The sequence below is a fragment of the Cnephaeus nilssonii genome, assembly GCF_951640355.1.
Source record: "Cnephaeus nilssonii genome assembly, chromosome: 15".
Classification (NCBI taxonomy): Eukaryota; Metazoa; Chordata; class Mammalia; order Chiroptera; family Vespertilionidae; genus Cnephaeus; species Cnephaeus nilssonii.
This window is the reverse complement of record NC_137086.1, coordinates 60,185,618-60,200,869: the sequence shown is the minus strand read 5'-3', so window position 1 is coordinate 60,200,869 and position 15,252 is coordinate 60,185,618. Positions and strand designations below refer to the sequence as shown.

General features: G+C 60.2%; 1 protein-coding gene across 2 annotated transcripts; it reads left to right on the top strand.

Annotated features, from left to right (window-relative positions):
• The first annotated feature begins 130 nt into the window (after nt 1-130).
• Nucleotides 131-14,866, top strand: PROM2 (prominin 2). Of its 2 annotated transcripts, none has more exons than XM_079792577.1 (24): nt 131-482; nt 1,117-1,166; nt 1,553-1,755; nt 1,848-1,968; nt 2,188-2,251; nt 2,490-2,579; nt 2,915-3,114; nt 3,442-3,516; nt 4,293-4,356; nt 4,592-4,751; nt 5,053-5,205; nt 6,067-6,190; nt 6,669-6,760; nt 6,899-6,983; nt 9,008-9,154; nt 9,603-9,674; nt 10,409-10,501; nt 10,625-10,678; nt 10,977-11,054; nt 11,237-11,305; nt 11,954-12,043; nt 12,251-12,357; nt 12,619-12,693; nt 12,968-14,866. In XM_079792577.1, exons 1-23 carry the CDS (start codon nt 254-256, stop codon nt 12,680-12,682), a joined length of 2,484 nt encoding a protein of 827 aa, XP_079648703.1. In that variant the 5' UTR covers nt 131-253; the 3' UTR covers nt 12,683-12,693; nt 12,968-14,866. The 2 variants fall into 2 exon arrangements, with proteins under 2 accessions (XP_079648703.1, XP_079648702.1); XM_079792576.1 differs by having other exon boundaries at nt 10,974-11,054.
• The last annotated feature ends 386 nt before the right edge of the window (nt 14,867-15,252 follow it).

Here is a 15,252-nt window from a genome sequence, read left to right as displayed (position 1 = left end):
AGAGAGCCCAGGCTCCCACACCCCAGGTGCTGAGGGCGGTCCTAACAGGCCCTGCCCCCAACTCCAGGCCTCCGCCCTGCCCTTCCAGCGCTCTGGGCCAGCGCCCAGGTAGCTCTGGAGCCCAAACCCGTCAGGCCAGTTTTGAGATCTGAAGGACGGAGGCTGGTGAAGGATGCACGGCCGGCCCTGTGCGCCTCCCGCACTCTCTGCCGCCGGAGCCCACATCCGCCTGCCCTGAGCTGCAGGCGACCTCATGGCGTCTCTTCTGGGCCTGGGCCTGGGCCTGATGCTGGCCCTGAGCCTGCCGGGGGCGCGGGCCCTGGACTGTGAGTCCCTTGGCCCGGCTACGCGCCTGACCTTCACGCGGGCAGCCAGGGACCGGTGGCTGGCCCCTCGTGTGCGCGCTCCCGGGCCCCTGGACCATCTCTATGGCACCGTGCGTCGCTTCCTCTCCACTGTGCAGCTCAACCCCTTCCCTGCCGGTGAGTGTGCTCTCCCCAGGCGGGCCACGGGCGGGACTGGGTCCTGGCCAGCACCCTGTCCCCTTCCATCGTGGAGCAGGGTTTTTGGAGGGCGGGATCCCCAGCATTCCCACCCCCATCTTCCTGCCCAGGGGCATCACCTGGAGACCCTTCCAGGACCTTCCTGTGTGACCTTGGGTGAGCCCTTTTCCTCTCTGAGCCTCAGTCTCTGACCTAATATAGAGGTTACATTAGAAGTTCCCGAAGAGCTGGCTAAGATTTCCTCTGGGTCTAGTGGTGCTAGGGGCTGGGAGGAGCAGGAGGGGCTGCAGGGCCCTCTCAGCCTGTCCCCTGCCTCTCCAGGGGAGGAGCTGCTAGGCCAGGCTCTTCTCCACTCTCAACCAGGCTGGTGGCTTGGCTTCCTGCTGCAGGGCCAGCCTGTAGGGTCCAGGAGGAGGGGCTGGCCAGGCCTTCCCTCAGCCCGTCCATCCCGAGGCCCGGGCATGATGGCCAGGGGCTGTGGTGACACTGCCTTCTCCCAGGGTGCCTTGGTGGCGGGAGGACACCCTCCAGAGAGCCCATCTCTCCTGGTGTGGGGTGGGAACAGGGGCAGAGCAGTCACTGCCCCAAGCCCCCAGCTTGACTTTTTCCGTAGAGCTGGTGAGGAACGTGCTGAATGAGCCGGCCTCCGTGAAGGTGGATGAGGTGAGGCTGGGCAGGGTGGAGAGGGAGTTCAGGCTGAGCCTGGGCCTGAAGGGGAAGGCCCCCAGCTCAGCCCGCCTTGCTGGCTGTCCCCCAGGGTGGGTCTTGGGCATCCCTTCCTCTCTTTCATGAGCCCTGCAGTCAGCAGACCTGATTTCAAACCACAGCTCTGCCCTTAACTAGGGTTTGCAGTGAACCCCGACCTCCCTGGAGGGCAGTTTCCTCAGTTGTAAGGTGGTAAACAACAATAAGGACTTGTGCAACTTGCATGAGTTCAAGGACATTCGTGAAAGTGCCTGCTGTGTGCATCCGTCCTCCTGGTTGCCCCGGGGTGTCCTGCAGGGCAGGCTGGTTGGTGGGTCAGAACAGCCTTGTCGCCTGCCCTGCAGGTGGTGCGGTACGAGGCTGGCTACGTGGTGTGCGCTGTCATCGCGGGCCTCTACCTCCTGGTGGTGCCCACTGCCGGGCTCTGTTTCTGTTGCTGCCGTGGCCACCAGCGCTGTGGGGGCCCAGTGAAGACGGAGTACAAGGAGATGGCCTGTGAGCGCGGCACCCTCATGACCTTCCTGCTGCTGACCACCCTCGTGCTGCTGTGAGGGGTGCCCGGCTCAGGCGGGAGGGTGGGCCCAGGCCCAGGTGCCCAAGGACATCCAGCGAGTTCCTTCCTCCGCCCCCATCCCACAGGATTGGTGTTGTCTGTGCCTTTGTCACCAACCAGCGTGTGCATGAGCACATGGGCCCCAGTGTCGAGGCCGTGCCCGAGACGCTGCTCAGCCTCCGGGGCCTGGTCTCTGATGTCCCCCAGGTGAGCACCGGGTAACCCCTCACCCACATGAGCACCAGGCCTAGGCAGGTCAGAGCAGAGTGGGTCCTGCAAATTAGCCCAAAGGGGGCCCCTTCCAACATGTACTTGGCTGCCCCCTGCTGGAGAGTCCCTGTACTACACAAATGCACCCCTGAGTCAGGGGAAGGGCTGGGAAAGGATGGAGGGGGCGCCGTCAGGTGACCACCCTGTGTTGCCTAGGAGCTGCAGGCTGTGGCACAGCAGTTCTCCGTGCCCCAGAATCGCGTCTTGAAGGACCTGGATGGTGAGGATTAGAGCTGGCTGGCAGCTGGGCCAGCCCCTGGGGCCCGCTGCCCAGGTCTGTCTTGAGGGGCCCTCTCATCCCCTCATCCTGGGCTCCCCCTGGGAACACCCTCACAGAGGTGGGGATTGGGCCCAGGTGGGCAGTCAGGCTGCTGCAGAACCTGGGGAGGCTGGATGGGCCGGCAGGGAGGGCTCCTGGCGCCTGGGGACCAGCCCTCAGACCGCCCTGTGCTCTTCAGGCGTTGCCGCGAGCATCGGGAGCACGATCCACACCCAGCTCAGGAGCTCGGTGTATGGGATGCTGGCCTCACTGCTCAGCCTGGGCCAGGGTGAGTGGGACCAGCGTCCAGGGTGGTGTCTCCGGAGGACAGGCCCCACCCTCACTCGGCCCCAGAATTCTTTTGCCGCCTTAGCCAAGCCCCACCCTTGGCTTTGTCCTAGGATCCCCTTGGGCACCCTTGCCCAGATCCTGCCTGAATGCGCCCTGGAGCCATTTCCCTTATAACTGTTGAGGTTAAATAGAGGTCAATGTTGGCATCTCCCTTTGGCTGGGTGGGGGCGGGGGGAGGGGAGATGTTCTGCTTCCCTCCAGGCCTCTGAGGATGCCGGCAGCAGTGGGGGGACTGCTCAGTCAAGATTGTGTGTGTGGGGGGGTGTCTCTCAGCCCTGCAGGTCTCCGTGGACCACCTCCGAGCCCTGAATGCCACCCTCCTGGAGCTGCGGGAGGGGCAGCAGGACCTGGATCAGGCTATTTCGGTGCACCGAGCGCGCCTCCGTGACCTGCTGCAGGAGCCCAGCTGCCAGGGCTGCCAGGAGACCCTGAGCCAGGCCCATGGCCTGGAGCTGGGAGCTGACTTCAGCCAGGTGCAGGCCGGACAGAGGCCGTTAGGGCGAGGGGGGCTGCCCTGCCTGCTGCCCCCGGAGTCCCCTGTTTCCCAAGGCAGACCCCCATGCTTCTCCACCCTCCGGGGCTAATGCTGGTCATCCTGGCAGAGGGGCACCAGCTTTCCTACAGCACCAAGTGTGCCATGAACTCCTTGAGGTCTCACTGCCGCCCAGGACAGAGGGCTGTGCTGGTCCCGACATTTTACACGCGAGGACACTGAGGCTTCAGTGGCCTCTGCCCCCATCCTCCCTCAGGGATCCCTTTCAGGCCTTTGTCATTACCCCCCCACCCCCCTCCAATTTCAGGTGCCCCATGTGGACGACGTCCTACATCGCCTGGAGGGGGTCCCGGAGGCCAACTTCTCCAGCATGGTCCAGGAGGTGAGTGCCTACCCTGTCTACCTGGCCTCTCCCCCACCTGGCAGAGAACTCACAGTGAGGAGCCTCAGTTTCCCCCTTTCGGGTGCTTGCCCAGTTGAACCTAAGACTTGGGTCAAAGCAGGGCCTCACCATCACGTGGTACCCAGGGCTGGAATCCCCCGTTGGATGCCAGTTCTTGAGGGCACACGGTCTGGTGGGGGAAGCAGGCCTGGAACTCAGAAGCAAGAGCTAGGACCCTCAGGGTGTGGGGGCTGGGCAGCCAGGGAGGGAGCCTGCAGCTGAGCCCCGAAGGCAGGCAGGATCTCCTGGGTGGGCATGGCTGTGGGGGACCCCACAGCATGAGCCAGCACCTATGACCCAGGCCTGGAACGCCTGAGTTGAAGAAACGGTGAGGCTGTGTGAGGTGGCTGCAGCAGAGGGTTCCAGGAGGAAGGAGTGGGAGCTGAGGCTGTGAGAGGGGTTAGAATGGACTCTAGGGAAATACATCTATCGAACATGCGCAGGAGGGATGGGAGACCCGGGAATCTACTGCAATAGTCTAGGCACGAGGGCTGGGGATCCAAAGTAGGGTCATCGAGGAGCTCTGGGGAGTTGAGTCAGGCTGGGCCCAGGGAGGGGAAGAAAGCCATCGACCAAGGGAAGGCTGTTTCCCAATTTCCAGAGTTGGGAGCAGCACAAAGTGAGATCCCCTCCCCCTGGGCCTGGTGGTGCCGAGGTCCCCACGCGGGGATCCCCAGGTATAGAGCGGGAGGCACAGCTGCCTTTTGCTCTGGCAGGAGAACAGCACCTTTAACGCCCTCCCACTCCTGGCTCCCTTGCAGTTAGCCGATGTGGTCAAAGGTAAGGCCCTGCCCAGGGGCCAGGCTGGCTGCCCAGCATGCCACCCCACTCCACCCCTAACGACAGGCTCGCTGACTGAGGAGTGGGGCCGTGGGTGGAGGCTGACGGCTGTTCCTGGGCTGGGCCTGGACAGAGTGGACCCTCTCTGTGGGTCCCAGGTGATCTTCCTGCCCATCCTTCTCCCTGGGCCCCTGGGTGCCTTCCCCAACCCATAAGCCCCTGCTGCTTTGGGCAGAGCTGAAGAAGGCAGTGGCCCAGCAGCCTAGAGGGCTGAAGACACTGGCCAAAGCGTTCCCAAACTGGGAGGCAGCCTCTCGCTGGAGCCAGGCACTGGAGAAGGTGGAAAACAGTAGCCGCCCCTACCTGAAGGAGGTGCAGAGATACGAGAAATACAGGTGCTCGGGACCCATGGGGGTGGGGGTGGAGTCAGCAGCCCAGCCTCTTGGTCACCAGGGCCCCATTACAGTCCCCATCAACTCCTTGCTGTACTAAGCCTCTGCCTCCTTTTAAGCCAAGATCCTTTACTCCTTGGGCCCCTGTGTCCCAACCTTGGCTGCGTGCCCTTGAGATCTGAGCCTGTAGACCCCATAGAAGCAGGGGGGAGGGGCGGGGTGTGTGTCAGGTGGCCCCACCCAGCCACTAGGTCCTATGCTAGCCTATCCCTTCTCAGTGACACCAGCTTCTTCTCTGTGGCAGGTGGATTGTGGGCTACATTCTGTGCTCTGTGGTCCTGCTTGTGGTGGTCTGTAACCTCGTGGGCCTCAACCTGGGCATCTGGGGGCTGTCTGCCCAGCGGGACCGCAGCCACTTGGAGGCCAAGGGCAGGGCTGGAGCCCGCGTCCTCATGGTGTAAGAAGGGTGTGGAGAGGGTAGGGTCTCTCCCATCGGGCTGGCCAGGTTCCCCTGTGCCCACGGACACTCCTTCTGTCCTGGGCACTGAGAGACTGACTTGCTGGGTGGTCATGGCAAATCAGTAACCCATCTGGGCCCCATAACAACACAGAAGCACTTCCACCTCCACACCAGTTGCAACGATAGTAACCAAAGGGCACTCCCACTGAGCCCAGACAGAGCCTCGGATCTTTCTTAACCCCGCCTCCAGGCAGCACCACCAATAGGAGGTGGCCCCAGAGATAGAATCTATTTGCCCTGGACTAGATGGTCTCTAAGGCCAGGGCTGCCACATTCAGGTGTGCAGGCTGCTCACTGCATAAGGGTGCCTGGCCAAAGGGGTGGTGGGTGGGGGCTGAAATCCAGCCCATGTTTTACTCTAAGCTCAGGCCCGACACGGGGCTGTGCCTACCTCCCAAAAAAGCCCTACAGGTCAGCTGCCCTGGTCCTGCTCAGACCCTCTAAGTTGTGCCTGCTGGTGGGTCATGGCTGGCTGTGCCAGGTGGCCCTGTTGAGGGCTGAGCTCTGGAGCTGGTCACCTCTATGTGCCCTGGGCCCAAGGGGCAGCAGTCCTGTCTCTTTGAGCAAAACAGTTACCCTTTCCTCTAGGCTGCCAGGGCCCAGCGACATTGAGGATGGGGGTGGACGGGGTGGGGACAGTCAGCATTTCTAACTCCGGGCCAAGGTGGCGGAGTCCTCTGAGTTTTTATCCCCAAAGGGCTCTGCCCTGGAGCCAACTTGCTGACCACGCTGGCCTGGGATGTGGGTGGGGACAGAGGGTCTCTCTCGCCTCAACCCCCACCCTTCTGCCTTCCCCAGTGGGGCCAACCTCAGCTTCCTCTTCGCTGCACCCCTCATCCTCCTCGTCTTCTCCACCTTCCTGGTGGGCGGCAACGTGCAGACGCTGGTGTGTCGGAGCTGGGAGAGCGGGGAGCTCTACGAGGTGGGTGGAAGGAGATATGAGCAGAGAAAGAGGGTGGAAGGAAGTGGGGGCCAGAGAAGGCAAGAGGGAGAGGAAGGGGCAATGATGAAGGCCCAAGAAAGACAGAAAACCACCAATAGGTGAGGAGTGGGAGCGAGAGCTGTGAGTGCCTGGACTGATGCCCAGCCCCAGGGCGGGGACTCCCAGACCTCAGCCCTCTTTCTCCTAACTTTGCGAACTGGGGTCCTGGTTCCTCAGTGCTTCTCGCAGGTAATCCCAGATTCTCTGTTGCAGACCAGTCTACCTCCCTCCCCAAGATTTGTGGGAAGGGTCCCTGCTGGGTGTTAGGGCCCAGGGTGATTTGAGTTGGAGGCAGGTTTGGGCTGGAGTCAAAAGGGTATGTTGTCTGCTAAGCCAGGATGTCATGGGACTGAGCCCTTGGCTGGGACAACCTTGCCCCTGCCCACTCCAGGCTCATTTCTCTCTGACCCATCTCCAGTTTGTTGACACACCGGGGAACTTGCCCTCGTCCATGAACTTATCCCACCTTCTTGGTCTGAAGAAGAACATCAGTATCCTCCTGGCCTATCAGTGAGTAGGAAGCCTGGGCTGGGACAGGGTGTGAGGAGGATCTGAGGTGGGTGTCCCATTAGGGTGATGTCAGTCCCCTGGCCATCCCCTCTCTCATCTTTGACACCCATTGTCCACCCCCCCCCCGCCCCTCCCCAGGCAGTGCAGGAAAGCGGCTCCACTCTGGAGGGTCCTGCAGCTCAATGACTCCTATGACCTGGAGACGTACCTGGATCTGAGCCAGGTGAGGGAACCAGAGGCTGTGGGGACCCTTCTTACAGATCCCCCTCCTCCGGTCTTGCCTCTGTGGTGGGACCATCTCCTTGAACCTAAGATGTCTGCAAGAGCAATTGAGGTGCCTCAGGTCCAGATGCCCTGATGGCAGCTCGGGGCCTGGCCAAGGGCTGGAGCCCAGGAGGTTTCTGGAATGTGCAGGTGGGTGGGTGAGTGCCTGGGGCCGTGGCCAGCTCTGAGCATTGTGCTCCAGGAAAACTGGACACAGATGAGGTGGCAGTAGGGAAGGCTGGTGGCAGTGAGCAGGAGGCTGAGGGTGTGTCCTGCCCGGGACAGGCATTGGCTGGTATGCTGCAGTTGGGATGGGGTGACAGTGAAAATGATGGTGATGAAGTTGGGTACCACTAGGGAAGGCCCCTTGCTGAGCTTACACTGTCAGTCGGTGGCAGGATTCAATCCCTCAGCCGCTGGACTTTGCCAGAGCTTGGTGCATAGAACGGGGAAAAGGATCCATGCCCATAGGAAACAGTTCTGGGACACAGGAGGAAGAGCTACTTCATGAGAGCTGCTGGAGAATGGGGTTCTCCTGAGGGTGTATGTTCTCGCCTTTCCTCTCTCCACCCCTAAGGGAGGTGAGGGAGAGTTGTTTGACTCCCAGGCCCCCAGGGAGCTTTTCCCAGGCATGTCCTGGGAACCCCCCACCACTGCCCCGAGCATGCTGACTCCTGATTCTCCATCCAGAAAACCTTCCAACTCCTCTTGAACCCACCACTCATTCTCAGCCCACAGGGCAGCATAGTAACTGAGTCCTGCCAGCCAGCATAGCCCCATGGTCCAGGTGACAGTCCCAACTCCATACCTATAAGTGGGGGCCTTAGCTTTCTCCTCCTCCAGTGTCTCTAACCAGACAAGATGCCCACAGAGCAGGTGATACCGGGTTCTCAGTCACGACAGACACTGCCCGTGGAAGAAGGCTGGCCAGAGAGGGCTTCAGCAGGGGCCTGGGCAGAGGGGCCCTGCTCTGCTGGCTGGGACTCATGGCTCTTGTGGGGAGGGGTCTCAGCTGGACTTGGGAGGGAGGGTCCAGCTCACAGAAGAGTCTGGACATTAGGGCCTCAGGTTCAGAGGGACTGGGCAGTCCTTGGGGCCATCTGGCAACATCAAATGTGACCTTAAGAGTGCTTGTCCTCAAAGAGCTGGTGAGGCAGAGATAAGTGTGACAAGGTGTGCTTCCCAGGTCACCAGGAGAGCTCTGGCTGCCTTCAAACATCTCCTGTACCCGCCTGTCACGGATGCCTCTGAGAAAGAATTAGGCCTTTCTCCCCTGGGAAGGCAGGGTGGTGGGCAGGAGGGGACCAGAGCTGGGTTCCATTCTCTAACCTGCTGTGAAACCTCGGGCAGATGAGTGACCCTCTCTGGACTCAGTCTCTCATCTGTTAAACATGGCTGAATGTCATACCCTTTTTAAATCTCCTCCAGCAATGGCTGGGAAATGCTGAGTGTTCCTTTTTAAACTGTGATTTGTCTTAAGTGATTGTGTTCATTCATTAAGTCATTCTATCATCCATCCATCCATTCACTTTTTCATATTCAACACACTTGTCCTGCGCCCACCACATGTGAGCCCCTGCTCTAGACTCCGAGGGTTTGGTTCAGAATGGGCGGAGGAGGCGCTGCTCTCACAGAGCTGATGGCAATGGCAAGTGCACACATAGACAATGTCACAGGGACAGGTGCTCTGAAGCCCCTGACACATGGTGATGTGAAAGGTGGGCTGGGGAAGCTATTTTACACTGGATGCCAGGGAAGGTCTGTGTTGCTGTCCAATAACCAGACAGGTGTTTGAGGGGGGCTAGGTATTGGTGGCGATGGGTTGGAGGGAGAGGGTGGGTAGGAAGCAGAGGTCTCTGGGGGTCTGTCTGGGGCTGGAAGGATCCAGCATGGAGGCCCTGGTGACCGCCCCATCTAGGACAGCACCTCTGGGGCCCTGGCTCAGGGCCTGGACATGTCCCCACCCTGTCCCTTCTCTCCCAGTACTCGGCCAAGCTGGAGCAGGAGTTGCAGAACTTCAAAGTGGACATGGAGAGTCTGGACCTGCTGAGTCCAGCTGGCCTTCGGGACCTGAAGGCCCTGCAGAGCAGTGGGCTTAGTAACATCCACTACCCTGGCTTCCTCATCCAGGTCAGCCGTGGGCCCCTCAGGCCAGACCGCTGCAGAACAGAGGGGCCCGAGGAGGAGCTGGAGGGGTGCATCTCGCCTTGTCCCGGCCCTGGGCGGGGGTTGGGGGGAGGTTTGTCCCCAGACCATGTGGCCCAGACCATGTGTGGTGTCCCTATCCTGCTGGGCTGGGGTGAATGTCCCCCCAACCCCAGAGTGTGCCGCTGTCCGTGGTTCTGAACCCTCTGCTGTGGCAAATGATGGTGGGAAGTCTCTTCCTTGGGGTACACCAGAGGGCGCCTCACTTTTTTTCTTCTATCTGAATGGAAAATGGTGTCAGTCACAGGTTCAGTCAAACCTGCTGATGTGTCCCTACTGACTTACCTGGTGTGCAGTACTTTTGCAAAGACTGGAAAGTCAGGGGAGGGGGAACCAGGGTTCATCCCCTCCTGGCCCCTCCATCTGCCCCCAGATCGAGAAGCCCGTGGTGAACACCAGTGTGGAGAAGCTGGCCCATGATCTGGAAGGACTGTCCCACTCTCAGGTGAGAAGGGAACAGGGACCCCACTGGGCAAGCAGGAGTCGGGGAGAGGCCTGTGCCATGGGAGGGGGTGAGAGTGGTTGTATTGGGGAGGGGGCGAGGGCAAAGGCAGGGGATTGAGGCTCCCACCGGTGAGGCTCCACACCCCCAGCAGGGCTGAAGGGTTTTTCAGTATCAGTTCTGACTCAAGTTCGGCCACCAATTGACTGTGTGGCCTTGGGCAAGTCATTTACCATCCCTGGGCCTAGTTTATTCCATCTGTGAGGTCAGACGGACTGACTGGTCTGACATCACACCATGGGGCAAGTGTTTCTAAGTGCTCAGTGCTGTGGGGGCCACTGGGACAGGTGGCATGAGGACAGTGCGATGGAGCAGATATCATGACAGTTGCCCCTCAGGAGTTTCAGCTCTGCTGGGAAAATAGCACTTTGTATTTAGAAATATTTAGAGTTTAAAAGTTACTTTCCAGATAGGTTATAGGCCCCACCCAGCAGATGCCACTCAGACAGGTTCTGTGGCTGACTTAGGAATGCCCAGAAAGCTAGCAGTAGACCTTGAACTTGAGCTTAGGCCTCCAAACCCAGATCCGGCCCAGGAGTTCAAGGAGGCCTTAGTGTTTTCATCTGAGCCTGGCACGCACACCCCTCAGCATGTTGGTTGAACAGTTTGGTAAAGGACATGCTGGCAAGGGCTGCCCAGTCCTGGGCAGAGGCCATTCTGTCCCTGTCTCCCCTCAGGGCAATTCTGTGCTGGGGAAGCAACTGCAGGAGGAGGCCCAAGGGCTCAGAACCCTCTACCAGGAGAAGGTCCTCCCCCAGCAGAGCCTTGTGGTAAGCTGGAGGCCCAGGGAGCTTGGGGCCTGTGGGGGAGGGGAGGCAGGCAGGGGGCATGAACGGGGAGGCAGGTAGCGGATCCTGCTCTTGCCCTAACCAGCCCCCATCTCTCCTCCACAGGCCAAGCTCAACATCAGTGTCAGGACTCTGGCATTCTCAGCACCAAACCTCCAGGTGGCTCTGGAGATGGGAGGGTGGGGTGGAGCAGGTGGGCAGCAGAGGGAGGGAGGAAGAGGCCCAGCTGACTTGGGACCTCGCCTGCTCTGCCCGGTCCCACGGGAGGTTGAGGGCTGGGTGGGAAGAACTGGGGTGGGTGAGCAGATCCCTGAGGACCACTGTCTGGGCCTCTGTGACCTTAGGGCGGGACACCCTGCCCCAGGCTGATGTGCTGTGTGCTCTCTGCTGAGTTCATAAGTGAGGCTGCTCCCTGACCGAGCAGCACACTGACCGAGCCCGTCCCTCTCCCCAGCAGGAGACCTCAGGTGCCCTGGACAGGGTCACCCACCTGAAAGGAGAGCTGCCGGCCTGGGCCGCCCGTATCCTGAGGAACGTGAGTGAGGGATGGCAGAGGGGTGGCGGCTGCCTCAGAGCCAGAGGAGGGTCGAGGGGCTGAGGCACACATGGCTCCCACCCCGGCCTCTCCTCCAGCCCTGACCTGACGGTGCCACGCATGGGTACTGGGTGCTGGTTCCTGGGACTCCTGCCAGCCCAGCGCTCCTCTCCTTCCTGCAGGAAAGTGAGTGCTTCCTGACCCGGGAGATGGGCTACTTCTCCCAGTACATGGCCTGGGTGAGAGAGGAGGTGAGTGGGGCTCAGGCCCCTCCTGGCCTCAGAGCCACTGCCGATCACTCACTCGCAGCGGTACCAGCCATTCACTCTGTTCTACCTTCTTCCACCCCAGAGCCCCTTGGGGATTCCCTAGAGGTGCCTTGGAGCCCAAACTCCCAAACCCGGCATCCATGCCCCTGCTCACTAGCTGGGCTCTGCACACCCACCCTCCAGGCAGCCCTTCTCTGAGGCCTGAGTGTGAGCGGGATGGGCCAAGGGTCCCGAACGTGCTGCCCACACCCGTCCGCATGCCCTTCCTCGTGCTGGCCCCTTGCCCATCCTGTCTGAGTCCAGCCCAGCCCTCAGGCCTGCCTCCTCCTGCAGGCCTCGCTGACCAGCTTCTGCAAGCTGTGCTGCCTCTCCAGGGAGAGCGTGACTGCAGGCACAGTGCTGGGCACACAGTAGGCGCTTAATGCAGGCTGGGGCATGATGGAAAGGGCAGGAGCTGAGCTGTGTGTCCTTACATCTCTGTGTTCGTGTGTCCATGTGTCTGTCCATGTGTTCCTGTGTCTCCGGTCTCCCTCATGTGTCCCTGGACCTGTCGGTATCTGTCAACCTCTCCCTGACTGTGGGGTGTGCACCTGTGGGTCTGGATGTACCTGCCTCCTGTGGATGCCACAGGTGACTCAGCACATCGCCACCTGCCAGCCCCTCTCTGGAGCCCTGGACAATGGCCGCGTGATTCTGTGTGACATGATGGCTGACCCCTGGGTGAGTGCTGGGGCGCTCATACGGGCTCGTGGACATTAAGGCCCCCTGGGGGGGTGCATGAGCAGGACCTGAGGTGAGGCAGGGTCCCTGCCGCAGGCCTGGACTCGGCTCTGGGAGCACTGCCTCCTGCCCCTCACTGAGGCGGTGGGGGCCTGCGGTACCGAGCTGCCCAGCCCCGGCGAGCTAACCCCACACCCCCTGCTCCAGAATGCCTTCTGGTTCTGCCTGGCGTGGTGCACCTTCTTCCTGGTCCCCAGCATCATCTTTGCTATCAAGACCTCCAAATACTTCCATCCCATCTGGAAACGCCTCAGGTGAGGGGCTGCCAGGACTGTGGGGGCAACAGGGGCCCACACCCCTCCTGAGACTTCGCCAGGCAGAGGAGGCGCATGCTGGCCCCAAGGAGCCACAGTGAGGAGCCACCCTTGCTCCTTGCTACAGCGCACCCACCAGGCATTGTGCTCAGACTCCGCCTCCCCCCGGAGAGCGTCTGAGGCGGGAAAGTCGGGGCTCTGGGCTTGTCCCCATTGGGCTGGGGTTGTGCGGGGTCCCTCACTCTCTCTGTGATGCCACAGCTCCAGCAGCTCCGAGGAGACTCAGCTCTTCCACATCCCCCGGGTCACGTCCCTGAAGCTGTAGGACCCCCTTGGGTGAGTCACCCCCTTAATTCCTTGGTGCCAGGGCAGAGGTTTGGGGGAAGGAAGGGGAGGGGCTGGGGCCCTGAAGCCCTGCTCTGGGTGCATGGACCACCGTCCTTCTCCTGTCCCAGGCCTTCTCTACAACTGGGGGCTCCAGGGGGGTGACAGGTTCTGGGACTTGGTGGGGTCTGAGTGTGGGGTCTGGTCCACCCAGCAGCGGCACCGACAGGCCCTGGCATGTACCCCATCCCTGTCACTCACCTCCTTTGTTCTGAATCCATGACAGGTTTGCTGGCTGCCAGGTGATGCCGGGCTGCCGCCTTCCACCTTGACTTGGCCTGGACCAGAGGATTCCGCCGCTCTTGCCCCCAGAGCCCAGGCCGGTGTCCAGGCCTGGACGGTCCCCCACTTCCAGCTTCCTCACTCCATCTTGCCTGTTCCCTTTCCACCCCGTCTGCTCACGACCCCCTTTATTCATTCTCAAAAGCTCAATTGCTGCTGAGCTACAGAGCCCACAGATTCTTCCAGGCGTCCCTCCTCCTCCTCCTCCTCAGCATGTCAGCACCGAGAAGACCCTGTTCTCCCCCTGTTGGAGTCCCTTTCTTAGCACCTGGGGTGGGACAGAGGCCCTGCCCACCCCCTCTGTCATCATCCACCCCTCTCCCTGCACATGCCCCCCCCGCCCCCCCGCAACAGTCCTCTCCCCTTACCCTCCCCTCCCCTCCCCTTTCCCCAGCGTAGCTCTGTCTCCTCCTCAGTCACATGTTACATCCTCCCCCTAGGGAAGCTCGTTCCCCTTTGTCCTTTCTCTGCGTATCCCACCACCTTGCTGGGCCCCAAGGACCCCTCCTGCCTGACCAAACTAATCAGGCAAAGCCACTAAGCAGGCAAGGGGCCACCTGGCTTCTGAACCCACTACGGCCTGGAGACTTGTACCCTCCACAGGCCCCAGCCTGGATTTCCTGGCCCCCCAGCCTGTGTGAAGCCAGAGCCCCCTGCCTGCATCCTTGTTTGGAAACAGCACTGTTCCAAACAACTCTCTGAGTATTTGTTTCCGGGGAAGGAACCTGGGACCTGGGACCTGGGCCTCCCCCGCGGCTCCCCAGGAGGTAGCTCTTTGACAGCCCCCACGCAGCTTCACCAGCCTGGACCTGGTGGCCACAACAGGGTTTTGCACTGTGGCCCTTACTCCTTCTGTGCATGTGGCCTGGGGCCCCCTGGTGCACCCTGGGCTCTCTGCACGCCGAGCCCTGGGTTCTAGAAGAAGGGAAGAGGAAGCAGAGAGAGGAGAGATAGGGTCCCTGATGCAGTCAAGTGCTCTCACTTCCTCAGCCTTGGCTCTGGGTCCTGCACAGCGGGTCTCCCAGGTTAGAGCCCTGTAAGCAGTCGGTGTCTCATGAGTGTGGAGAGGAGAACCCAAGGCCTCCTGTAGTCACAGGCTGACTCCCCCAGCAATCAGCAGGTGGGGAGGGGCCCACTCCAGGAGCAGGCACACCTGGTCCATGTGCTCGTTCTAACGCTTGTTAGTGGGGGCACCTCAAACATGTACGTGGAGGTCCTGGGCCTCAGTTTCTTCACTTTTAAAATGGGAGAAGAGTCATAGCCTCCTCACAGGGCGGGGGAAAATGTGACAATGGGTGGAAAGCCCTTGGCAGGGGCCTGGCACAAAACACATGCTCAAATGCTGCAACGTTTGGCCATGACTGAATCAGGGACAGCGCTGGGTCTGGGCAGGAGCGAGGGAGGCGGGAGGTGGGCCCCTGTGCAAAGGCACTTTGATTGTGGTCTGCTGAGTTTTGGGAGTGTCTGTGTTTAATTGCATCTTACAAACCAACAACAAAGTTGCTATTAGGAAGTAGCATGGTGCATACACAATGTATTGTCACTGTTATAAGCACACTCACACAAACATCCCAGAATGTAGCACAATCGCCTCTTTTTGGCTTTTCCCAGAGAGTTTTTTTCTCTCGTTTCTTATCTGTTGCCCTGTGCAGGGGAAATGTAGCCCCTGTGTTTTAGGAATGAAATAGATGGGATAAAAAAAGAAAGAAACTATTAAAAAATAATTCCCAGCTCTCTATCAAAGTTGTCTATCTTATCTTTGATATATTTGAGCTTATTAAGCATAGTTATTTTGAAGTTCAGTAACTCCCTGACATGAAGCCTTCATGATCTGTTTATAGTGTCTGTTGTTTCTCTTTTTTTTGTGTGTGTGCTAGTTTTGTGTTCTCTCCTCACATACTTGGTGATTTTTGGTTGAGTATCATATATTACATCTGAAACTTGTAGAAGTAATTTGAAGTGTAGGATAAAGTTTTCTTCCCCCACCAGTGTTATGCTTACACTAGAGGCCCAGTGCATGATTTAATCATGCACCTGGTGCACCAGCTGTCTGTCTGTCCGCTGGTGCCCCAGGTCTTCCGAAAGCCTCCGGAGCGGCGGAGGCTTTCGAAAGGCCTTGTGCCGGCGCAGACAGACAGACAGCTCCCCCCGCTTTGGCTTTTGATCGCGGGGGAGCCGGCTGTCTGTCTGTCCGCCGGGGCCCCAGGCCTTCCGAAAGCCTCCGGCGCG